The 27597-nt window shown below is 35.5% G+C and overlaps 1 protein-coding gene and 1 pseudogene across 1 annotated transcript; both read right to left on the minus strand.

Moving 5' to 3' along the window:
• Nucleotides 1–140: 140 nt before the first annotated feature.
• Nucleotides 141–27597, minus strand: PI4K2B (phosphatidylinositol 4-kinase type 2 beta). Its single transcript, XM_039838065.1, has 10 exons — nt 27147–27597; nt 20174–20310; nt 18295–18495; nt 17553–17684; nt 16055–16208; nt 14851–14912; nt 12733–12829; nt 9123–9256; nt 8500–8559; nt 141–2571 (listed from the first exon to the last, which is right to left on the minus strand). The coding sequence occupies exons 1-10, from the start codon at nt 27439–27441 to the stop codon at nt 2398–2400; spliced, it is 1446 nt and encodes a 481-aa protein (XP_039693999.1). The 5' UTR covers nt 27442–27597; the 3' UTR covers nt 141–2397.
• LOC120582963 (uncharacterized) lies at nt 22026–22144 on the minus strand (annotated as a pseudogene).

The following is a 27597-nucleotide window of genomic DNA, read 5'->3' on the forward strand; positions in this document are numbered from 1 at the left end:
ACTCTTTGTCACAACTTTGTACAGTTGCCCAAGCAACTTTGGGAAAGAAGGAAGACTATAAAACGCAAAAGACAGTGCCTGTCTCTTCATATATCTATAAAGGAATTAAAGATGTAATCTGATCAAAGAACATGTCACCATCATTTTTAAATATAGTTTTAATACCATTAATACAGTATTTTAAATTTAAAAAAAATTATCAAATTGTTTTCAAGTCTGCAAAAAACCATGTTTCCACAGTCTTCAATTGCTGACAAACTTGGGGGAGAGTAAGGCAGCATATAATTATATATAATAAATGTCTCCATTTATAAAGGTTCCAGTTAAATATATCTTTTGGAATTATAAAGAATTAAACTACACCATTAATATAAGGAGGAAGAAAACGGTGGTTTGGCATCATTCATAAACGTAAATGTGTTCACAGACATTCTCAATATGCAATATACATACGTCAGGAAAAATCTAGCCTTAAGACAATGATTTTTATTATCTTCAGTCTACCATGTTTGACACTATAAAAATACTCGCTGAAAAAATTAACACAATATTTAAATAAGTAGTAAATTCATGAACATTTACAAAATATAACCAATGTGCTCTGACTTGTAATCACATCTTAAATAAGTCAACTTTACTTTTCTGGCCTGGTTAGGCCATTTAAAAATATATTTCCACACTATTTTAATTTTAAGATATAAAGCAGTAGCAATTTACTAAGTTTTCCATTATAAAAACTAATATAGCAATTCTCAAAATACTAAAAAACAAAACCTGTTTGATGAAAGCAGTACCCACCTCGTAATGACTTAGTTCTTTTAGAACAACACATTTTCAAAGGCACATTTCAATTCCTAGTATTTATCTAAAGATAGTAGCTTGAGTTTTGAATTTCCAGTTTTCCGTCATCTCCATATGAAGATGACGCAGGGTCGGGGAGGCAGGGAGACGCAGGCTTCTAAAGATTTCCAGCTGGACAGCGGTGTTCTCACTTGTCACAGCCACCAAGACCAAGAGGAAGATGTGACGGGAGGGGGAACGGCAGACCTGTCTTACATTCTAATGTGACCTTTAGGAAATACTTTTTACACAGAAATACTTAATTAAAAAAAAAATCACAAGACAAAAAGCTGAAAAAACAAAAGGCCAGACCACAAACTGCCCAATTTAGTTCAAATGGGGATGTTATTTGCCGGAGCCTGAAGAACGAGAATAAACTTCTGCTTTCTTGGAATGACATCTGCAGATTGGGCTCACCGCAATTTAAATCACTTTGCAAGTTAAAAGTGCTACAAATTCCCAGGATGTCAGACATACTGATGTTCAAAATCAAATATAAATGATTTTATGGTTCTCTCTGTCATGTCCCCTTCAACTAGGGCTGATATTCTAAAGCTGACTGTAATTATAATAACATTGATAATTTCAAGTACCTTAAAATACTACTATTTTTAAGAGTTTATGTCCTAGGATTCCAAAATGCAATCCAATCTGATATTGAGGCATGCTTTATTTTTCAGTGAAGTTTAACACTAATTGAAGTAATAAATTGAACAAGATTAGTACTCTAGAGTACTAATTGATTAAGTAATTGATACCATGCAAGAAACAAAAGGAAATTTTTAATGCCGTTTTGGAATTTCACAATACTGAGGAGCTTCCTTAATTTTATATAATTCTCTTCAAGTCTCAGTTGAGTATTACCATTTTTTTAAAAAGGGGATATCTTTAGATTTTATATCTCACTATAACAAAATAATTGATCAAAAATATTCTGAAGTACAAAAAAGAAATGGTCATCCAGATATAATTTTCTGGTCCTGAACAATGGTCACTTTAGGGGCACTTATTCAAGTTGTAAAACAGCAGCTTTTTAAAAATTAAGGCAACACTGCTTTATTCTTACCTGTTTTTCTATTTAACTACTCTGTTAGAGTTCATAAGAGCAGTCTCACCTTCAAAGGCCTTTTATAATGTTAGAAGAGTTAAAGGGAACATTCTTCTTAACTTTTAAAAAGTATGTAAAAAGTTATTGTATTCAAAGTCAAGAAATACCTTATTTTTCTATTTGGAATTCTAAAGTAATTACAGTCATTTCAGAATGTGTAAACCATGAAATTACCTTTTAAACTAACATCAACAATATAAAATACAATTTTTCTACAAAAATACAATGTAAGAGATACACTTCTTCCCTGAAATAGAAATTTAATATTTGGACAAAAAAAACTGTAAACTTTTGATTACATTCGAAACATAACCTTTTAAAGACTTATATTATTTGAGGTTTTGGCAACTGGAGCTCAACAGAAGATTTAAATTATCGTTGTAAAGCAAATAAATTCTACACTCTAACCACACAATAATGCCACTTTGTTTCTCTTACTCTTACATCTGCTACCAGGAGGAAAAAAATGGCTTCCTGCAATGGACAGTCTGGGTGAAAGAATTATTGAGGTGGACAATCCGACCTTGAGTTCCACCTCGACTTTGTTCCACAATCACACAAGGCATCTGTACCAGCTGGACAGGACTCTTCCCATCTCTCAAAGCCTGAGTAAGGTTTAAGACCTGTGAAGAGAGATTTTCACCAAGTCAAAAAAAGATAAAAACTTTCAGTTCACTGACATTACCTAATCATTTATTCATAATTAGTTTTTATTGCATCCGTTTATGCCCAATAGAGATTGCAATGAGGAGTAACTGCTATAAATATATATCATATGGATGTATTTTATACAAATGCACAAAATTAAATAACTTTGCCAATTGGTAACTTTAAAATATTCTAGAATGCACCTGTTTCCAGGAGAAGTGAAATCAGAGATTGAATAAAGTGAATGGTTCCATATACTCCACTTGACATAGAACCTAAACAAATAACTGGTCTAAGTAGTCTGGTTTTAACTAATTAATTACTTGCCTTAATCTACTCATCCACTGATAAATTTATTACAAGCCAACTACATGCTGGGCTCTGTTCTAAGTGGGGATACAACACTAAAGAAACAAACCAAATCCCTGCCTTCGTGGAGCTTCTGTTTTAGCAGGGGGAGGAGTCAATACACATCATGAATACGTAAATTATACCACATGTCAGTAGGTAAAGGTGGCATGAAAAAGCATGTCGCAGAGCCAGTAGGCAAGTGGGTTAGAGAATTTGGGAAGGCAGCCATTTAAAATAAAGTTTTATTTCAGACTCACAGACACAGAGAACAAACCGATGATTGCCAGATTGCCAGATTGTCGGGAGGCGGAGAAGGGGATGTTGTGGGGACTGGGTGAAAAAGGCGAAGGGATTAAGAAGTATAAATTGGTAGTTACAAAACAGTCAGAGATGTGAAGTACAGCATAGGGAATGTAGTCAAAATATTGTAATAGCTACTATGTATAGTGCCAGGTGGTATAAAACTTATGGGGGGATCACTTCATAAATTATATATATGTCTAACCATTATGCTATACACTTGAAACTAATACAAAATAATACTAAATGTCAGCTCTAATTGAAAAATAAAAAAAATTAAAATAGAGCTTACTCTTAAATAGAAAATATAAAACTAGAAAAAGTAAAATATATTACATTCCAGGTTAACACATATTCTTCAGATTGCTACTTGAGTACATAAATAAGGTTATGAAACTCAATACATAGCTTACAGCCTATTCTACTCCATTCAGATAACAAAATTCCCTTTATTGTGTATTTTAGAAATAAGGGTGTCTCCTTCAGGTATTTGGAAATATCTAATATATGGATGATATGCATTTCTTGGTTCTTGTAAAGACTAATAGTGATAAGCATAAAAGTTTCAACACAAAGCCATAATTATATATAAACTTCATAATACTTTAAATGGTATAAACTAGATGGTTTAGATCCTAGAAGATTTAAAGTATTTAACACATCAGGGAATTATTTCTAGCAACAGTAGTTATTCATTGCATTTATGTTTTAGAATCCTTTTTAAGTTTTTCCGTTAAAATCTTCTAGGGTGGCTGTATTTGAATAACAAGACAAGAACCTACAAAATTAACACTTATAAGCACTGTTCTTACCAAAATTAAATGTGGGCACTGGCATGGCTAAGGAATGAAATGTTCTGCTTAGTTTCCTCCACTAGTTTTAAAAATTCTGTTCTAAAAATGTTAGTCTACACACACTAACTTAAGTAACATGTAATATTTCCCTGACTCTAAAAACAACACATAATTGTTGTACGGATTCTGGAAAACACAACGGTATGAAGAAAGTGAAAGTCATTCTACAAGATTAACAATTTTCAAATATACTAATAGCAAAAATTATTCAATCCTAAGACTATCTTAACTATTGATACTTCTTTGGGAGTTAAGAAGACACTTGATTATCTTTTTTTTTTTTTTTTTTGACACTTGATTATCTTGCATTTATTTGCTAAGGAAATATTTACTCCCCAACACACCGTGTTGGGGAGAAGACTCCTTCCTCTCTACAAAAAAAAAAAAATATGCAAGCCCTAAAAGTACTCACATTCTAGAAACAACAGCCATATGAACAAATAACAGCAATATTGCGAAAAATGCGTTAACAACAGTGAACCTATGCCTTGACTTTAAAATCTGTTCCCTCCCCTACATACCATCATTTTTTCATTTCTCAAAAATAAACAAATTTATTATTGTTTTTTTCCTCATGAGAACTGAACAGAACCCAGTAGAGTTACAGTCAACCTGTAGCTCTCATGTGTTATTGTATGTTTAAATCAGAGATTTTTAGAAACAGAGTAAATATTGCAGGCAAGGATAAACACTTAAGAATTTTCCATCTATGCTACATTTGATAACTTGGCAGGGATGTGAGAGTTATCTCAGGGGCAGATGGTAGAAACTCTCAGATTTCCTTCCTTATTCACTGGTCCTCAAATTTTAGTGGGCATAAGAATTACCATTTAATCTCCATAAAGCCACATATATTCTACTTTATGATTGATTTAACCTAGTCTTTACTAATGTGCCCAATATGCTGATTTTAATATCAAATTTCTGAGTAAAATGTGACACCAGGATATCCCCAGAGTGCTGCAGAAATCAGCTCCCTGGGTGGCAAGGAGGGGCCTGGGAAGTCAGAGCTGGAGCTTGAAGGAAATCTCTTCTCCAGAGGAAGAGGAAGAGGCACCGGGGAGAGAGCAGCACAGCACGTCCAAGGGCACCACCGGGAAATGAAAATGGGAGTGAAGAGCACTTAAGAGTGCCCAGGCTTAGGGGAAGCTGCAAATGACAAGAGATAAAGGCAGGTGGGCTGCCTGGAGGCAGGCTGAGAAGGGTTTTGTTGACTCTGCTCAAAGTCAGGACTTAAGCTTGTGCCCAATGATGAATCATAGGAGTGTTATGACTGGATTTTTGCTTTGAGTGATTGTTCTTGTCTGATGTGGAAGAGAGACAGGAAATAAGATAAGGGCACTACTTAGAAGATCGTTAAATCCAAAGAAGAGATGATAAAGGCCTAGGCAGAAGCAATGCCTAACTGTTGCAGATGTGCTGGGCTAAGACAGACTCCCTTGTTTTACAGATGTTACTTAACCCCTTTGAGCCAAGTTTCTTCCGTAAAAAATGCAGACAACTATGGAGAGCTATTAGGAGGATAAAGGATAACCAACATAAAAATATCTAGTGAAGGGTCAAGTACTCAGGAAGTGCAGAAGTGCTAGGTTCATTTTCTTTAACAATTATTATGGAATCTGCAAATGAGATTCTGGTTTACAAATCACTGAATTCACTGTGTATTCATAAAGCAGTTTTATTTATTATTTCTGCCATTTTTTTTCAGATCATGTATAAAATATATTTCACATTGCCCATAAATATTTTCTGAGGTCTAGTGTGTTCCAAATAGGCACAGGGAGAAAGGGAAATGAATGATCTTACTGAACCTCATCATGACCTACTGCTATTTGATGTAAAATTCAAAACATGGTTTATCTTTAACTTTCATAAACATTACTAGTCCTGATTTTAAAAGAAATGTCTTTATCTTAGTTCCTTGTTCCATTCCACACCTTTATGTAAAGAATTAGAGCATGTCACTGATTATGTGTGTAAAACTAAAGACTTACTATAAACTAGGACAAAAGACTGTTGTGCAAAGCACAAACCATGAAGTTCACTGGCAAAACTGTAGTGGAGAGGGTTCAAGGGATAATTATAAATGATGGAAGAGAAAACAGTAGTATTTTGCCTCAGTGAAGAAACTAACTGAAATAATGATTTTGCTGTTTGGAACACAGGTGACTGTTATTTTTGTTTATTAAGCTTCTGTTTCATAAGCACTGAATATAAAACACTACCTTATTTTTCACACAAGATTTTTTAAAAAACAGTTAAAACTAGGGACCCACATAATCATGTACATGGTCAGAGTAGCTTGTTCTTTCTGGCTATCAAAAAGGTCAAAACCAAATTTAAAAAATAATCAAATCAAATCATGTAAAAAAGGTATCATTTTATTTTTTTTCTTTCCCCAGATCTCGATCTTGTTATTTTTCTATGTGATTACACACTTTTGTATAATACTTTAATTCCTCTGTGAATGAGACAGGATATGAATAAACACACTTGAAATAGCAGACAGACACTAGTACACATTGTAGCAGACCTTGGCGCTGGAATGTCTCCGTATCTTTTCAGATAAGCATTTTTTAATTTAAATTTCAATTCCTCATGTGCTAACTAAAGCTTACAAAATTATTCGCAGCTTTTATTTAAAAAAAAAAATATTCCTAAAGATATATATTTAGGTATAAGAGAATTCTAGAAGATGGAGCATATTGATAAGTTAACTACTTTCAAGCAAAAAGGTTAAATTAGGGCATAATTATCCATACCTGAAAATTTAGTTCAGTATCGTTTGGGATGGTAATACTCTGCAACATAATTACCATCACTGATCATCCAAGCCCTTCATTCATGACTGAATTAAGGAAAACATATCCCCAAGGGGCTCTAGACTCCAGATCCACTGAGTGAACCTGCACCCCCCACTGTCCACACCAACCTGTGGTGGTTTTTTGTTGGGATAGGGATCCCTTTTGCTGAAATATAAATCCTACCACTTCCTCCCATGCCCAAAAGACACATATAAACAGGATTTAGTGCACAATTTCAGGGAGTTCATAGAAAAAACTTAGGATAAGGAAGCCTCTCCAAAAATGACAATCTCATCATAACGCTTTTTAATGCTAAGTCTCTAACTGTTCCAATCCCTTCCATGTGGAATCTATACTTTCTGGCACTTAAGGCCCTATGCTACTGCTCCAGCCAGTTCGCTTACTATTTACAACTTATGACTCCAGCAAAGCACTGTATAAATGCAACAGAGCACAGAGATGTACCAGCTCAGGGGTCCCCAACCCCCGGGCTGTGGACTGGGACCAGTCTGGTCAGTGGCCTGTTGGAACCGGGCCTCACAGCAGGAGGTGAGCGGTGGACAAGAGAGCAAAGCTTCATCTTCTTTGCAGCCACTCCCCAGCTCCACCTCAGATCATCGAGCATAGATTCTCATAGGAGCACCAATCCCTGGCGCCAAAAAGGTTGGGGACCGCTGCAAATAACTGTCCTCCTTCCCTGCGCCCTGGCGTCCTCATCAGAGTAAGAGCTCCATGAGAAGAGGAACTGGGTTTTGCTCACTGCTTAACCTCAATGACTAGAACAATTTCTGGCACTCGTTCTGACAATAAACATTTGGTGAATAAATGATTATCTAATCTAATTATATTTATTTGTTAAAGTTATGTAATATAACAATCAGTGCAAAAACTAGACTCGCCTTCTTTGCCACAGGTAGGCAGCAAACAGCTACTTTAAATTGAATGTATATATTAGGAAGAAAAAGTTAATTAGTAAGTCACTAAAAGACAATGTTTATAATATAATTTATTTTTGTTTCAAGTCTTCACTTTGGAACCTAAATAATATTAAAAGAGTGGAAGAACCAGATGTCCTCTGCAGGTCTACACCAGCAGACCTACCACATTCTATCTCTAATTAAAGGAGGTAAGAAGGGGTGACAGTACTGAGTTACAATTAGTGCTTTTACGCCACAATCAGTACTCAGCCTTGGTGACCTGGCTATTTACTGACTGCTTTAGCAAAGGCCAAACACATTCTATGAGGCAAATAATCAACAAGCAACAGAACTCCATAGTGAAACATCTAAGCAAGTGGATTTGAGAAGGAAAAATATAGTACACTTAGGAAAACAGTTACCAAAGTGAGGACAAAGAATTCACAGTAGGAAGAAAATGGGTAACTAAACAAAATACAAGGCCGATGACACCTAATTTATAAGACAATAAGGAAAGATACTACTGAAATCATCTTCATTTCGAACCACCTAAGCTATTTTGTTTCGGCATAAAGACAGTATCCAGAGTTGCATCTTTGGGTCACAATGGAGAGAAATGGTGACGAGTATTTCAAAGAGAGATATTTTCTTAACAAGAGTATAAAAAGGTGACCTACCTGACCCCTCATCACAGACATCTGACTTTCAAAAATGGCTCTATTAAATCTTTTATCAATCTATCGCAGAAAGGGAAAAAACATCATTATAATTCCAAAAATCAAGATCTTTGAAATATTTGAAAATAAATTAATTCTTCAACTTAGCATACAAGGTCATTAGAAAGCTTTCCTAATTAATAAAATAACATGAAAGAGTATCTTTACTTGAGGTATTTTTGTACACCCTTAGAATGACAAGAGTAGTTTATTTACATTCCAACTTGTTCCAGAAAGGATTTAAAGTGACACTCCAGCCACCAGGTTTGGGCTTTTTGGAGAGAAGTAAATCATAGTGGGTCATCAAACATTTATTATAATTTTTAAAGTCATTTTTTAAGCATTCAGCTTTTGAAGAAAACAAATTCTCAAGTTTTAAGTCTCACTTCAAAGAATACTCATAGTAACTTCACAAATTTATGCTCATGTAGACTAAAACTGCTAATTCCTTTGTTATGTCTAGTTTTACTGCAAAAAGTGACACCAGAAGCAGTAAACTACGAATTATCTCTATTAAGAAAAATGTCTTCTTTTTTAAGACTAATTTCATTTTCTACAATAATTAAAATTAAAAATTGATTTACCTTAAAAAGTTCATGAAGATCTTCACATAAATCTTGCACGAAGTTCATGTCAGAAATATATGGTAGAATCAAGTTCTTTGTTTCTTCAGAAAAAGGAACTTTTGCTTGAGGAAGCCAAGCCCAGTGAAATGGATCTATTAGAAAAAAATATTCTTCTAATCAGTGGGGGAAAGGTTTATTTTGACCCACATTTGTCCTCGTTCTTTTCCTACAATTCCTAGGTCCTCAAAAAAAACAAAGAAATGGACAAGAGAAAGAAGTTATCAGAGAACGATTATCCTTTGTCATCTAAATTATTCAGATTTCAAGTTTGGATGCTCAACTCAGATGGCAAAACACAATGAGGTATTACCTGAACTACTTAGGTTTCTAAGTTTTAAAGAGTAAGAGTTTTGATAATGAGTCTATTTCAAACAGTCCTATATAATAATACATATCTGAATCTTTAGTCCTGAGTTTGGAAATTAAGAAGTACTTATAATTTGTTCACAGCCCCAGATCAAATACTGTGGCCAAGGTCTCCCTGCCCTTCCAGCCACAAGTCATCAGAAATTGTCCACTCTTGTGTATGTGTGTGTGTGTGTGTGTCCTAAAATTCTACATCATTAGTAGGTAAATAGATGAATGGCTTTGAGGGATAAAAGATCCATCACTGTGGGCTAACTCTAGTTCTCTCCCAACAGCACCATTAAATCTACACAGTGTCAGGACTAGAAAGATTTGTAAAGTAGTGGAATTTTCTGAAGAAGGTGCATATTCAGCTTCCTGAACCAAAATATATGGCTTATGGCAATACGATCACCCACAGAACCACTGTGGGTACACATCCAGTGAGAACTTCCAGCTTTAATGGCTCCTACTATTTAGAAAGCCCTAAAGAAGAAATCTGCCTTCGGAGTCATTCCTTACTTTTATTTATCTCTTTGTACACTGTGGGAACTACATGGTCCACTCCAAAGAAAGCTTTTCCTCTGGCCTACATCTTCCTGAAGCTATATCCAATTGCCTTTTTACCTTTCCCTGATCAATTAAACCAAAGAAAAGCCTTTATTCTATGCCTGCCTCTATTTCCAATCTCTATCTCTCAACTTCTACTATCACCATTCAAATTCTCTCCCCTACAGACACCAGTCATCTCAGAAGGGTCTCTCCAAAGACCCATTTGCAGTCCTCATCTACCTAATGTCTTTGTAACATGTAGCACTGTTTTCTATCATCTTCTGTGAAATTCTTTATGGGGCTTTGGAAATACCATTCTCAAAGCTTACCTTCTATCTTTTAAGCCACTTCTCTAGTTTGCTGGCTTTTCTTCTCTTCTTCAATGTCACCATTCCTCCAGGTTCTGTACTTACTTCCTTCTCTCCCTTGTTCACTAAACATTTACGAAACATTAACTGAGTACTTATGTACTCCAAATTGTCCTAGTGATGGTATCTGTTTACCATGATTTCCCTGAGTGATAGCAAACACCACTATGGCTTCCACTACCAAGGTGACAGTTTGAAAACTATATCCTCAATACCAACTCCTCTGTCAAGTTCAAGACCCTTAATCCTCAACTGTGTGTTTGATAAAATTTCCCAGATATAGTTTAGGCACCTAAACTTAAAACTTTTAAAGTGCAATTTGCATATTGATTCCAAATCATCATAGGAAAAAAATGGAACACGGACACCTCAAATTGGATCAAAAAAAGACAGGAAAGGAAAAAAAGAAAAAAATGAAATTCATGGTAAATAGAAAAAAAAATAAGATGGCAGTTGAAGTTTAAACACATCAGTAGTTTATTGAGATAAACTATAGAGTTAAGCATACCTAGTAAAAGAATCTCAGATTGGGTAAAAAAAAATCCAGGTAAGTGCTGTTTATAAGTCACATACTTAAAACAAAAGTATAGAATAATACTAAGTAAATGTTAACAGAAAGAAATGAGGCACAGCAATGTAACAACAGGCAAAATAAAGGAAAAAGACACCGAGGGATATATTTCACACTGACAGAAGAACAAGCCACCAGCAAGATAAAATGCTGGGCCTTTATGAATGTAAAATAAAAAGCAATAAAATGAACAGAAATGCAAAAAAAAATTGACAAAATTATAATCAGAGTGAACTCTAACTTCCTCTCAAAAATTAACAGATCAAATGGTCAAAAAATATGTCAAAAATATGATGTGACTAACAACTAACAAGCTTTAATTAGCAAACAGATAAAGAACTTTGTGCCCAAACACATTCTTTTCAAATACAATCCTTCAGATTGGCCATATATCAGATTACAAAAGAATAACAAACTTCGAACAGCAGATTTCGCATAGCCACATTCACATTTCACAAAGCAATAAAACTGGAAAATAAACAACAATGGAGTTTAAAAAAAATATCTACTGACCAAGAAATTTTAAACTCAAACAAAATACTTCTAAATTACTCTTGTCAAACAGAAAATCTGAAAGTATGACTCAATAAAGCACAATAATAGAGTAGCACTCTCAATCTATGGTTTAGCCAAAATGATACCCAGAGGGAAACATACAGGAATGCAATATAGGATGAATACAACACAATACAAGAATAATGATGGAAAACATAAAAAAAAAAGTAAATAAATAAAAAATAAATCAATGAAAGAGAAAAAGCAAATAAAAACAGAAAATCTGATCAATAAAATGCCAATCAATTATCTGAAAAATCAAATATATATAAAGACTATATATATATATATATATATATATGCCAATGCTTTACAATAGACAAATTTTTGGCAACTCTAATGATGAAAAAAGCCCACTAATAATCAGTAGGAATTTAAAAGAGACATAGTCATAGATAGAGATTTTTTTTTATTTATTACATATATTTTAAACATATACAAAACTCAAAAAAATACTACAATGAGCTCCCATAATCTGAATAATCTAATTCAATTATTGCCACATTTTTACAAAATTGGTTTAATCTATCCCCATTTTCCCTCCTCCTAAGTATTTTAAGGCAAATTCCAGACATTATTTCATTTCACCCCTAAATATTTAATATACGTAGTGGGAATCTTTTTAAAAAATTTATTTATAAGAGAATTCTATAAAAGAAACTTTTTATCTATAAATCTATAACTCAAGGTATGGACAATTTTAAGCAAAATAAAAATGTCTACAACTAACTCGAGAAGACAGAAATCAGAACATTCGCCACAGAAGAGATTGGTAAGGCAGATAAAGCATCACCCACTAAAAAGTGGGGAGGTAAGACCTACATTGTTTTATCAGTGAGTATTACCCAAAACATTAAAATAAAGCTCTACCAAAATATTTAATAGGTAATTCCCTTTTACATATATTTTTAAAATTGGAAAGCTTTCGAATTTACTTTACAAGGCTAAGACAAGTCAAAAAATCAAAACCAGACACAGTCATCCAGAGATAAGTGAATATACATGGCAAGACCCAGGCAACACGCATCTCTGCATCCCTAGGGCCCAGAAAAGAGCCCTGATGAATAACACTCCACACCCAGTTTTCCCTCTGCTAGTTTGGTACCCATAAATTTTGTTCCTTCCTATTCTGGAAAAGGGGAAATTATAGAACCCATAAAAAGTTCTAAGTACTCACATGTTCTCCACTCATCAGGATGTTTAAAAGGAAATGCTAGACCATTATCAATTGCAGCTATTTGAATAAGCGATGCATTATCAACACATTTTGTTTCCTAAAGGGGAGAAAAATGGTCTGTTGATATAAAATTGTATATAAATAGTTTTAACAGATAAAATATTTATAATAATTATTGAGGTTTAAAGACATTTTATCTGAAGGGCCTGTAAATATAAAAAATAAGCTGCTGGAAAGTAAAACCTCATCCTTGAGGGGCAAAAACTCCCTTAAAAATCAGTAAGAATTTCATAATCACTATTTTTTGAAATTTAATATTATAAATTTACATAGTGGTTTCATTCTTTTTCTCCTTGGCGAAGAGGACTTGGAATTATAAGACTTAAAGTGTTGTTCTGGATAATTTATTGCTAGATGCATTGCTTAAATGTGTATTTGCAAAATAGAGACATTTTTAAAATAACAACTTAAAACGTTACCTTATTAAAATCTAGCCTTTCTTAGGGTCCTATAGAAATAATTAGTTCAAATATAAGATGTTTCTAAATAAAACTCCCCAAAGATGGTAGCTAAATATAATAAAGTCCAACAGGAGGAACCTCAAGAAACTCCTGATTACAGAATCTAGGCCATTCCTACCTTTTATATTCTTTGGTAGCAGAAACAAAGACCTCAGGAGCAAGAGGGTTTTATGTTAGAGTACTTCCCAGTGTTTAAAGATAGACAGTAGTCATTATTAAGTGGCCTACATAAAATAACGAAAGGTGAAAAAGATAATATTTAAAAGTATCAAAGGTCTGAGTGATATATGCCAGGTTTGTTTCTTTAGCTTATATCAAATGTCTCATTTCAATGAAAATGTAGAAAATACTTAAGAGCAAAATAATGAAGTTTTCGGCAAAATCTATTGCTCAAGATATACCAATAAAATAAATTTAGGAACTACTATAAATATGTATATTTTAAACCCATTTCTGCTATAGCTGACATTTATTTTTATTTCTATCATTTTTTATCTATTTATAACTTTATTGAGGTATAATTTACAACAGTAAACTTCACATTTAAAGTGTACAATTTGATGAGCATTGACAGATGTGAAACCTTCGCCCAAAAGTTCCTCGTGTCCCTTTGCAGCGCCTCCCCGTCTTTACCCCACTCCCAGGCAACCACAGTCTGCTTTCTGTCATAGGGATTAGTTTGCACTTTTTAGATATTTATATAAATATTCAGATGGTATGTTTCCTCTGTATGTAGCTTCTTTTACTGCTTCTTTCACTCAGCAGAATTTTGAGATTCATCTACATTACTGCTATTGCTAAGTACTATGAATATGTAGTTTTAAATTTTTTGATAAACACTGCAAAGTATAAACTTTTTAAAGTGATGCAATAACTTTAAGTGATGAGAACACACAGATTATAAGTAAAGTTTTAACTAGTTAAAACTTTCTCAAAAATATACAGACTGTTGTAAACTAGTGAAACTACTCTGAAAATATTTCTCATATAAATATTAAAAATTTAAACTTGGGTAATCAAAGTTGAGAAAAATCAATGTAAAATTGATCATTCCAATAGTGTTAAGGGTCTATGCAGTCCATTATGTACATTAAACCCAACTTCTTATAAGTAGTAGAAGTACATTTTTTTAAATTCAATGAATGTAATTTATAAGTAAAGCACACATATTCCATAATACTGTATTAGCTAATACTGAGTCATAAGACTCAGGAAGAAGTGAATTAGTAATATATAAAAATGACCAAAAATACTAGAAGACTTTATTACATAAAAGCAAAATAAATCTGGTGGTTCTACAAAAATTTCCTAAGCCCTAAAAATAGTACATATCTGATATCACTCTTCTATTCTAATGCAACATAAAAAATAAAACTGGATGGAGATTTTTAAAAATAGAATAAAAAATTCAATGCCATAAGAAAAAAAAAGAAAAAAGATAAGGAAAAATAGAAAAAGGAGATAAAAATCAAGGATCTAAGTGAAGGAAATGAGGAAATGATGAATAATTTAACTTCAAGGATTCTTTTACAGAAATTGATTGCATGTACATGTGTGTGTGTATATACATATACATATTCTTTTAAAATTTCCTTACCTTAATTTTCTTTCTATGTTTCTGCTTTTCATATCTGATTAACCAATTATCATTTCCCCTGTCTTTCAAAAAAAAAATCTGTTACTTAATTTTTAGTTTTTTATGGATATCATAACTTAATATCAAGGAGAAAATCTGGTCACCTCTTGATTTTTGAGACCTTTATTGGTTATTTGTGACATATGTTTATGTATTAAAGGCTCCAACTTAACACACACAAACTGAAAAACTCATAAATGTCAGCTAACATTTTTGAGCATTTACTCTGTGCAAGACATTATTTTAAGTGCTTAATATGTATTAATTCATTATTCATAACCATTGTGAAGTAGGTACAATTATTGTCAAGAACTATTAAATTAAGGTTATTAAAACCCAGGACAATTTCACCTTAGGAAGAAAAAGCATCTACTTCTATTACCAGGCAAATTTCTGGACTGGCTCTCACCTAATGTCTGTAGAGGAGTATCCTAGACTCTACACTAGTTTTAACATTAACCTAAGACCATATTAATTAAGAAGGTAAATCTAGAAAAGTATATAATGCTTTCTCAGAAACCAATATAAATGAGCAAACATTTTGAACCTGTGATTCTCAAACTTCAGAGGGTATCAGAATTACCTGGAGGACTTGTTAACCCACAAACTGCCGAGCCCTGCATGCAGAGTTTCTGCTTCAGTAAGTCTAGAATGGGCTCCTAGAAGATGCACGTGTAATAAGGCCCCACATAACACTGACCTCGACAGGCCAGGGAACCACATTTGGGAACCACTGTGTTACATTATCTACATCTTTGCTCCCTTTCAGCCTATAAAAAACTAAGAGTTTAATGTATTCAGAAACTATACTACATCACCTAAAGTCAAAATAAGCATCTAAAATAATTTACACAATCAAGTTTTAATTATGCACATTATGCAGATAACATTTCTAATAGCAGGGCTTTGTCCTGCTGCAAAGAAACACCCCAGTTGGGATGGGAACTGATCGTGATCACCTGGGCAGGAGCCTGTTCTGAGTCAGGATCTCTAGTACAGTATCAATTCTGCCTGGAGAGTCAGTACTACATCTCTGTGTTCTAAGAATAAAAGTGGCCTCAAGACTCCTGCATCAAAATTTTATGTCATTGATTTGGATAACAAGAGTTGAATACAGTTTGAAAGCTTATAAGATTTGAGTGAACAAATGAGAGAACTTCAATACCTGTATTTCTGATGATGTAATCCAAAATAACTAATCTTTCAAACTGTGACTGAAATTGTTTTCTAATATTCTCAGGCAAAGGGTCAGCTTCGAATTTCCTAAGCCAAAATTCAGCCTCCTTGTAACCTTCAACAAATAGCTGAAAGGAACCAATCTATAATTTTAAGAACTATAGTTAGAAAAGAAAGTACAAGAACAAAGGTATTTTTTTAACTTTCTCAGCAGTATCATCATATATAATATATAAGCACAATAAAAACTAGAATAGTTAACACTAATTTAGATAAGCCACATTTATCAAGAACACTATTTTTACACAGTAATCTTAAATAATCACAAAAATAATTCATAGCAAATAAAAAATGCTCAACTGAGACTTTAAAGGACCATAGCAGCTATTGTAGGATAAAAGGCATTTCTATCACTAAAATTACTAGTTGTTAACATTAAAAAATTTATTAAAAGAAATACAAATTTAAACAGCACATGGCACAAAGGTAATGGGTAGGTAATCAAGTTGGCCTCATAAATACAGACGAATCAGAATCACACAATCTACTTCTCAACACTTTATGTTCTTGTTGGCATGACATTTAACAATTTCCTAAAGGTTTTTCTCTAATGCACATATAATTAAGTCCTAATGGTTATAAACATGAAAATAATATCTTTTTTTTAGTTATACTTATTTCAGCATATCCGCGGAATAACAGACCTTGTAAATTTTTTCAAACTTCCTGCTTACTTGGAGTACAATTTTAAAAACAAGTTGGGTTGATCATAAATTTCTACTCAAATTCTTTTAGCTAGATAAACGCATAGTACAACAAAATAACAAAATCACATATATATATATTTTTAAAAAATAAAGCCTAGAGCTTTTTCTAAAATGCCTTTCCCATTAACTCTCCTTAACCTTGCTTAGCTAGCTGCTAATCTAATCATCCATTACATTTATTTAGAAGTGGTAAGGAAAAACAAATCTATTATGAATATGTAAACATAGTTACTACCATTCACTTTACTATGTGCCAGGACTGTAGCAAGTACTTGACATAAATTTCTTCATTTTATCCTCATAACCCTAAAATGTATTTTTATCATCCCTCTGTTTGTAGAAGCTGGGTCTTGGAGAGTAAGAAATTTGCCTAAGGTCTCAGAGCTAACTGGTGAAACCAGGAACAAAACCTAGGTCTCATTCTCCACCTGTGTTTAGCCATTATTTTGTAAAGCTTTAGATGCAACCTCCTCTTAGAAACATTCCCTAGCCCCTCGAACTGGGTTAGACATCCCTTCTCTATCCTCTCTGAGCTCCCTGCAGTTAACCATCCTGACAACTTATCATTTTGCATTGAGACTCCTTTACTATAAACTCTTTGATGAAAAAATTGTTTTCTTTACTATTACATCCACAGCCCACAGCACAATGCCTAGCATATAGAGCTCAGGTAATAAGTGCTGAATTGCCCCCCAAATGAAGCTTACCACAGTAACTTACCTTAGGAGGGAGTCCTATCCGATGAAATTTTCTACCTACTTTTGGCACTTTCTCTAAAGCGTACTTTTTGCCTCTAGATTTTGCACGGTCAATTGTACTGTAGTTAAATGTCTCACTGACAAGCCAAACCACCTAGAAACACATGGTTTAGAAAAACAGTTATTAGAATTTGCATGAAAGTATTTCTATTCATGTACACCATGAAGCTCATTCTAATGCTGTAAATTAGCAAAGTTTAATCCTATACTAAATGCCTCAAAAAATCTAAAATAGAAAGGCTAAGGGATTTTGCAGTCAGTTAAATGGCACATCTTCTCTCTGAGAGAGGCCGTCTAAAATTGGCCAATGGAAACAATAAGTAATCATCCTGAAATGTAGAATTCGGAATATTTTGAGAAAGTCTTCAAGTAAAAACGCATGAAGGACAAAAAGAAAAAAAAAGCAGTGTTTTGAGCACATTAGTCATCTCTACCTTCAACAGAATTTCTAGATCCCTGATCTTTATCTGCTTTCTAAATGCTCGTTCTTCTTCCTCCGTCTGTTAGCATCATCTCGGTTCACATGTGCAAGAGATGTTCCTTTTGTGGCTCCACACTAGAATCAACTTATCAGTTGCTCATGACTCTGGACTCCCAAAAAAGGGGCTCAACTTTAGGCTCTGTCACAGAAATATTACCAAAGTGTTCACAGAGAAGTGGGCTATAAATTAGAAGTCCATGATTAAAAACAAATTCTCCTTTACCCTTGTTTTCGGTACAATGCCCAGATGAAGCTTTTCATCCACCAGGGAGGCAGCAGCTTCGGAAAGGTATCCCTGGTTAGGAACCAAGCAGCCTCTGCCAAAGCAGCAAGGACAGCAGATCTTATGAACATACTTGGTCCATTTTGGATTCAGTTGACTGTAAGGCTCTTCTGACTTGGGTTTAAACACACCAATAATTTTCTAGAGGGGAAAAATGTAGAAATGTAATTAGACTTTTAATACATCGAGATAGTAATCCATAAACTATATTCTGATAAATCTTTTGTGCTCTTTCCCTCTACAGATTTGGACATAAGCCTTAAATATTAACAGATTTAGTTCCAATCACACTTTTATATTCATTCTCATTCAACAGCTGTCAATCAATAATCCTTTGGGCTAGTGGTTTTCAAACTTCTCTGAGAAACTCTAGGGAAGGGGAGAGGAGAGGTGAGGAAAGAGCTCTAAGACCTCATGCCACTTAGCCAGATACCCTGATTCCCACCTGTTTTATATCACGGGACTTCCAAGTTATGAAAGGATTCCATGACTTTAAAATGTGCAAAAACCATTACTCTAGCTCAAACACTGTTATTATTCAATACCTATTAAAGATCCAAATCACACGTTTATTTGCTTATAGTCTACATTCCTCATTTGATGTACACTGTAAAAGGGCAGAAAGTTTCTAAGGACTGTATCTCAAGCACTCAGAACAGTGCCTGACATACAGTAGGTATTCAAGCATTTGTTAAATGAATAAATCCAATGACAAAAAATGGTCTCTAGACAAAGATAATGACAAAGATAAAATACAAAGGTAGACAGGATATAGTGAACATTCTATGTTGTCAGATTCTCCTACCTCATCTTTTTTCCAACTTTTTTTAATGAGCAATTTAAAATAAATTTCTCTTAAAAATTTTGCTCATGGGTGTCTAAAAGTCTATAAAATTTACTACTGGTCTGATAAAGTATATTTATATTAAATTTAGGGGCTGAATTATCTTAGACAAGAAATAAAAATCTTATTATAATTTTAGGTATATAATTGCTTTATAATGCAATAAAGTCTGAGCCACTAGTGAAAAAGTCAGCAAGCATGAATTGAGAAACACACGTGGAATAAATATTGAGATTGACATTACCTACATATATACTTAAACCTCAAAAAAACCCTGTAGTTTAAAATATAACTTCAATCTTTGCAAGAAATATCTGGATGAAACTATAATCTTCTTCCCTCCTGGAAAAGGAACTGCTGGCTATGCATCATTCAGAACACTTTTAGAAATAACATCGATTTTTGAAAAATTCTAGACTAAGTGGAACAAAGTCCCATATCAGCTTCTCTTTTCTGCCCTAGAATTATACTCCGGTTTATTTTACTTTGTCACATTCCAATGCCTTCAAACATTAGACTTCCCAGACTCCTTCTCCGGTACGATGCAGGGAAAAAATTTCCTAGGGTAAAATAAGCCTCTGAAAAAAAATCAAGCACTTTGGAAATGAAATTAAACAGGTTTTGAAAGTTTAAACTTCTACTGTGTTTGGCTAATATGGTTATAGACTACCATAATGTAAGGACTTATGAATATAAACTCAATAAATTTATAGCTGAGAGTATTCAATAAATGCTTGAAACCAAGTATTAAAATAATAGAACAGCAAACTATGACTTCAAATGAATAGTTCTATTTCTAGATAGTGCAGTGCTTTAGTAAAAAATAAAAAAATAAAAAAACTGACCTTTATTTCTGAAAAGAGGGTGCAATCAGATTTATTAGGAAAATATCTTCAGAAACTCATAATGACTTCACATTTAAATTAGTGTTTTCCAAAATTTCTGTTATATATAGTAGGTCTGTGAAATTCTCACCCTCTTAGGATCCTTCACAAAGTAACTTCCACTTGAACCTTGAGAGATTCTTTCTGGAAAAACTCCAAATTCTATTGCTTGCTCTGCTTTCAATATAACTTCAGCAAATTCTGGATCATCCAAGAATATATTCAACTCTGAAGAATCAACAATTATTGCATTAAGAAAATCAATGTTAATATAGCACACGAAGAAGAAAGAAAGAACACCAGCTATGAGAATGCTCATGATCTGGACCTGTAATACTGGATGAGGTTAATGCCGCTTAGGACATGAAGGCATAGGAAAATGTAATCAAGTATTGTATGAGTTGCTTTGATTGTTTTTTCCCCACTAATCCCACTTCTCTTTAAGCTTCAAGCAGTGACACATGGAAAACGAGATTCCTATTTGTTGAAAAAAATCGCACTACCTCACATTACTTTGAACTCCTTTCTTCCAGTGATTTTGTCCTCCCTTCCACCTCAGCCTCCAACTACACAGTCATATCTCAGATCTGTCATTATCAATACCTGCAACCTCTCCATACTTTGAATTTCAAGCCACTTCTAACTTCCTAGTTCACTCCCTCTGGCACCAAGCCCCAAAATTCTTCCATTCCACTACGACCTACAAAGCACTGATCTCCCATGTCTTCACTGACCTTCACCTCCTTCGTGCTCCAATTCCCTCTTTGATGAGCCTAACTTACAGATAATCATCATATAATCTCTCTTCCTCTCTTCCTGTATCATGGTCGCCTTTAAAAAAAAAAAAATCTTAACCTGGTTAAACCCAACAGTCTGCTGACTATGCCTAAGCCCAGACAGCTAAACTTGACAAGAGAAACAATACAATGTCTGGTCTCACTTTAAATGCTGCCCAGGAAGCATAGTGAATGTTTGTGTGCCCCCAAAATATGTTGAAGCCCTAATCCCCAATACGATCATATCAAGAAATGGGTCTTTCAGAGGTAATTTGATTTAGATGAGGACATGAGGGAAGGGCCTCCACAGGGGGATTAGTGCCCAGAGCGGGCTCTCTCTCTTCCATCTGCCATGGAAGGACACGGTGAGAAGATGGCCACCTGCAAGCCAGGGAGAGAGCCCACGAGACCCTGACTGAGCTGGCTCCCTGCTCGTGGAATGTACAGCCTCCAGAACTGAGAGAAATCAATCTGTTGTTTAAGCCACTGGTCTGTGGTATTTCACGACAGCAGCATGAGCTAAGGCAACTCCCCTGGTCCGCAGACGCTCCCACTCCTCCGGACAACTATCTCATACCCTCTCCTCTCCTCAAATTCCCAATACTGCCTCTCTCTCAGCAGATGATCTAGACTCCATTTCACTAAGAGAAACAATCAGAAAAAACTATCAGCAGCCCATAGCATCACATCTACCCGCCCACATCCTCTCCCGTCTGTCTATCACTACAGTTGAACTATCCAAGCTCTAAGATCAACTCTTCCACTCTGTGTACTAGACCCTAATGCGGGGGCTACTCCAGGACATTTCTTCGGTAATTCATCCCTGCATCAAAATTTCTCTCTCTATTCAATCATTTCTCTCACCCTCCACTTCCAATTCATCAGCAAATTGTATAGATCTGCCTTAAATAAATATCTAGAATCCAACCACCTCTCACCATCTCCATTCTTCCATGTGAATCGAGTCACTATCCATTCTCACCTAGGTTACTATAAGTCTCCTAACGGATTCCCTCTTCCACACATGCCCTCTCTACACTCAACAGAGAAGCTATAGTAATCTTTTTATTTATTTATTTATTTTAAGGAAAGGCAACCCTTGGTTGACCTCACAGATTACAAAGAACTTGTCAGTTTACAATCCCTTTTTTTTTTTAATTTTTTTTACACCTACAGTACCTGGTCTTCCTAGGTGGTCTCCCATCCAAGTACTAACCAGGACTGACCCCGCTTAGCTTCCGAGATCAGACGGGATTGGGTTTGTTCAAGGTGGCATGGCCTTAGACTATAGTAATCCTTTTAAAGTAAATCAGATTATCACTCCTTTGTACAAAACAGCCCTGTTTCACTCAAAGAAAAAGACCAAGTCCTTAGAATGGCCTTAAGACCCTACCCAACCTCCTCTAACCTACACTTTTTCTTTTTAGCTTATCACCTAACGTATAACTTATTTTGTGAGCTCTAAAAAAACAAAATTTCTTTCACTGCTGTGTGCCCAGAACTTTTACAGTTCTTGGAACATAATAGGCACGTGATAAACTCTTGTAGAATGAATTAATAATTAATAATTTAAAGTGGTAGGCAAGCCAAAAATTACTTTGGAAGGTATTTAAATGCTATTACATGCACTCAATATTACAAAAATTCAGAACATACTTTCATTAAAAATTTGCCTTAATTCAGACAGAAATAAAACTGTTATTTACTAATTTTTAAAAGTCAGTACTAAGAAAAAAAAGAACTACAAAAAGGGCTATTGGGCATGTTTAATCTACTTAAAGATATAAATAATTCAAGTATTTTACTCAAGTCTATACAACTGATATACTAATTCGAAGTAATTCTTATCTATCCCATGAAAATTCTTAAAAATGAAGGAATTGTTTTGTTCGCTGTATATTCCCAGCACCTGGAAGAGAGTGGTACTTAATAGTGAACTGAATAAATGTATTATTTATGTGCTAGAATCTGCCAGTAATCATTATCATTAGTCAAATGATATTTCTTATAGGTCATGGCTCTTAACAAGAAAAGACCTGAAAAGTTATTTCGACCTTGCTCCCAGCAGTGGTATACTTTCCCTAATATATTGCCAGTAGGTGGTCTTTGGGACAATGTTTAAATACTTTCAAAGAAAGATTACTCCTTTTTTCATGCTCCTACTGTTTGCTTGAAAACATATGTAAACATCTTCCTTTTCCAGAAGTCTCCTGTAGTTTACCCAATGTCTTAGATATGTCATCTAGAGCACAACAAAAGTCTATTTACTCCTTTCTTCCCAGGGATGGCCCTTCAAATAACCTGAGTTGCCCTCGTTTCATGCCTGTTTTTCAAGGAATAAACTATAGGGTTTTAATTGGTCTCTGCATCAAAGAATATTAAAATTTTCTGAGAATCTCAATTCTACCCGTGTGTACTCCCTTGGCTCTCCTTCAAGATGATGCAGTGGCTTTTTAGGGAAGTTCCAGTCCTGTTTAAGCTTCTCACTTTTCACAAGATGTCCAGGCAACCCTCTGAAACTCTGCCCCTGCTGTTCCCAGGTAGATGCCAAGCTGCCATCCCATTCATGGATAATGGTCATTCATCCTTCGACCCTACAGATCACCAGCAATGCTCTATAACAAAAATGGTCTAAGTTCCAAGAGGGCAGAGATCTTTATTTTGTTCTCTGATATATTCTAACTGCCTAAAACTGCCTGGCACATGGCAGACTCTCAAGAAATTTGAGTTAACAAACTATCCCCTTAACTGCAATTAAGGGTTATTATTTAGCAAATAGAACTTGAAATAAAATACGAGAATCCATTGTATAACTTTTATAGCTAGTTTTATTAAGTATGCATGGTAACTTATCAAGTTCTCATTTTAATAAATGAACTCTTCTTCACTTGATGGGACTGTATCTTACCCACTAAATAGAACATTTTCTATATAAAAAAAAAATAGCTGGCTCACAAGTTTGGGGACTTGAACCCTGCTTCAATGCTATTCATCCTTCAGGTCTCAAATTAGATGCCACTTCTAGTAGGTCTTCCCTGGCACCTAAATCTGGGCATGGCTCAAGGGAACCCCCAGCTTGCCCCATCTAGGCACTTATGTAATCTGCTAGCACTGTTTGTTTTAAGTGACTGATTCTTCCATTAGGCTATTAAGCTATGTGGGGATAAAGCTGGTGACTGGACATCCTATTTCATATCTGGTCCCCACTATTTCCCCAAGGCCTCCATTTCCACTGGCACCTAGTGGACACTCAAACATTTCATGAATGCCATTATCTCTGCAATAGATGGAAAATACAGAAAAGATATATTCTAATTACAGAAGGCTGTCAAGACACATAAGGCATCTGTTCTTTTAATACCTTCCTCTAAATCAAGCCGGATTATCAGCGTCTAGAATGTAGATCCAGCAATACTGATAGCACTACCCATTAGAATTACTTCTATTGAAATGGGCTTCAGGGAAGTTAGAAGAATATTACAAAATTAATCATTTTTATTACAAAGATATTATTAGCATATATTATTCGGCATACAGTCTCCTTTCCAAGAGAATACATGACAGGTTATCCTTTGTCAGTTCTGTTTTGGTTCAAATAATCAGCTCGTTTTAACTTTATAGACACAATGATTGTGTTTTTCTCAAGTTGACGGCTCAGTAATCTTAAAAGTCAACATTGTGGGCTGCCTGCATCAGGTGTCTAACGTGCATTTTGTGTACTTATTCCAGGCTCCATCTTATTTCATGATCCTTATTTCTCATTTTCATCTTTCCTCCTTACTTTTAAATGATTTTGTTTCTACATTTATAAGCCACTAATCATTAAATGGCTTATAAATACACACTTCCTTTGACTTTGGCAGCTCTTTGTGAATTGTAGCACTATTCTCTAACTGTCAGGCTCTCCAACAAAATTGATAAGTGCTCTTTGTATTACCTGGGTTCTTGGAGCAGTCACTTCACTTCTCTATGCTTCCTTAAAATGCGAATAAAAAATAGTACTCACTTCATAGGGTTGGTTATGATTAATATATGTGAAGCATATAGCTATTCTCTGCATGTACTGTTATGTAGGTATTAGCTATTATCATCTTTATTACTCTCCAATTCACTGATTAAAATGACAAAACGAGAAATGCCACTAATCCTACTCTGACTTTGATCCAATAACACTATGATTTATGCTGATTCTAGGCTGTCAAATGCCCTGTTAAAGATCACAGACATATGACACTATTCCACTGGCTAAAGTACATAAATTATATAAAGTCATAAATGATGTTAATCTAAAGGCAAGAATTTCTTGGAACTAGAGAGTTGGCTTCATGGAAATTGGATGGTAAGGACAAAGGAAGTTAAATGGACTCGCTGAAAAACAACTAAACTTAAAAATCTAATTAAATGACTCAGTCATAAACTTTTTAGGAGGCTGGTCTGAAATTTTTAAAATAGTTTTTATAATTCAAAACTTTTTAAAAACAAGACCTCTATAATTAATAACCAAAAGTAACAATTATTTTATAACACTTGGGGATCTACAGCAGGACAAGAAGGAAGTAGAATTAAGCTCAGTCCTGGCTTTACTACGTCCTGGATACTTGACTTTGGCTGACTTCTTAAGTTCTATAACTACCAGTCACTACAGTTTTATTCATGTTTGATCCTCAAAAGGGTGAGGGTGGATAACAATTAACTTGCTGTGCTGTTGTGAGAATCAGTGAAAAATACAAAAAAAAAAAAATCTTAAACTATAAACTTTGATGTTATTATGATTAAAAAAATAAGAATTCTCTTTAATAATCCATTTGTATTCTGAGTATTATATCCCCATTTTTACTTTTTCTAGCCTTAATTTATTTGTTTACAAAAACCTCACTTTCACAGATAAACACACTCGCAAGGTTTTAGGCTCTTTAAAAATTCATAGCTACGCAGGTAATGTTGGGGTAGAAAAGGGCAAGCTAGCCACACTGATCTTAGTTTTAGTTACTTCACAGACTGAAGTCCAAGTTATAACCAAATTATCAATGTAGTTAGGTGATTATGGGTTCATTTGTGATCTGGCTCCAACTTTTTTGTTCTGTTAAATGTACTGTCCATCCGTGTGTCCATTAGCTAACATAGTGGTTGCTGATCTGCATGTCTTGACTGGTTTACTAAAGCTTTCGTGAAACACTTGCATTGGAAAGTCTGTTTCCTTTAGGCCTCTCTTATTTACTCCAGAATATGTTTGACTGTAAGTTACTTGGATAACCTATTCAATTTAAAACGCTTTAGAACTGTAGAAGGATCCACGTATTAGTGTTTGAGTAAGAGCATATGTAAAATCTAATGGCTCCAGAAATACTAAGCAGCATTAATGAAAATTACAGGCACAGTGCACACACCATCTCATGTAAACCTTCCCAATCACCAGCAATCAGATGTTAATCATCACAATTTTGCAAACTAGCCTGTTTCATCTCTAATACTCTAACAGGTCTACTCTATTTTACTATCAAATTAGCCTAACTCCACTCGACATGCCAAAAACCTCGCTTTATTAACAAATATCCACGCCTGCAGTAGCATGCCTAAATTTTACTTTCAACATCATTTCAATTATCCTCTTTTATTTGAGGTTATCAGTCTGCTCAATAACGAAAAAGTTCTTTTTTTTCCCTAAGTATAAGAATAGAAATGACTCAAGAAAAAAAAAACTGCAAGAGAGATGACAGGTATAGAAATTCAACTGCCTCTGCCTCCTCTGGTTAACGTCACAATTACAACATTTAATAGCAGAAGTTTTGGGGCAATTGGGATAGTCTTGCTGTATATCTCCTTGTAAATTCGCAACTCGAGGAACTTTCTTGATAGTTCAGGGTTCTTAATCCAAAACTCAAGTTAAAACTTAAGCCAACAACTAAGTCATTTTACAAGGTTAAGTTTTCTTCGGTGTCTGATTCCAAAAGTTTAGGCTCATTCTCAGGGGAGGCCTCAAGGATCAGGCTTGGGTGAAGTAGCCTAGAGCCCCTGGAAAAGGTGCGAGTAAACGCAGGGGCAGGAGAGAAAGGCAAGGTGTGTCAGCTTGACTAGCTGCTGGCCCCTCGGCCTGTGCTCCGGATGGGATCCTGGCGCACTGCCTTTGCTGCGAGGCAAGTGCCAGCGCGAGACAGGAGATGGAGCCGGGGACAGGGCGGGAGCCTGGAGCGGGGACTCAATGAGAAGCCGGAATGGGGGGCCGAGCGGCGGCAGGGGCGGCAGGCGCTCTGGGAAGGGCGCGGGGAGAAGGGGAGAGCCGGGTCGCACCTGAACCCACCGCGCGGTTCCAGTCCAGGTCGGCGGGCGAGCTCTGAGGGAACTCCGCGCCTCGGGAGGGGCAGCGGGGCGCGTCCCCGGGCCGGAGCGGCTGTTCCGTGTCGCTAGCAGAGGCTGCGCCCTCCTCCCGGGTAGCCTCCGCCAGCCTCACGGCGGACCCCGGCGCGCCCTTCCGCGGCTGGGCCCAGGCGATCCGCGGCAGCAGCGGCTCCCGCTCTTCGTCCTCCGCGCCCGAGCTCCCGCTGCTCGCGGCCGCCAGCTGCCCGGGCTCGGAGGCCTCCGCCATGGCCTCCCTCTCTTGCTTTCCACGCTGAGGCCGGCTCAGAGAGGCGCGGTGCCCGGGCTTGGCCTCGGCATCGCAGGGACTGCAGCAGCTGGGTATGTGCAGGATACCTCACAAGCGTGCGGGCCCGCTCGGCGCCCGCCCAGCGGTTGCCCCGCC

The sequence above is a fragment of the Pteropus medius genome, unplaced genomic scaffold (genome assembly GCF_902729225.1).
Source record: "Pteropus medius unplaced genomic scaffold, Ma_sr-lr_union100, whole genome shotgun sequence".
Classification (NCBI taxonomy): Eukaryota; Metazoa; Chordata; class Mammalia; order Chiroptera; family Pteropodidae; genus Pteropus; species Pteropus medius.

Coding starts and splice junctions, on each gene's coding strand:
- PI4K2B (XM_039838065.1), bottom strand. CDS start 27,441: ATGGCGGAGGCCTCCGAGCCCGGGCAGCTGGCGGCCGCGAGCAGCGGG. Junction 16,209..17,552: donor GGATAGGACTCCCTCCTAAG/GTAAGTTACTGT, acceptor TTAAAATTATAG/ATTGGTTCCTTTCAGCTATT. Junction 2,572..8,499: donor TGTCTGTGATGAGGGGTCAG/GTAGGTCACCTT, acceptor CTCTCTTCACAG/GTCTTAAACCTTACTCAGGC.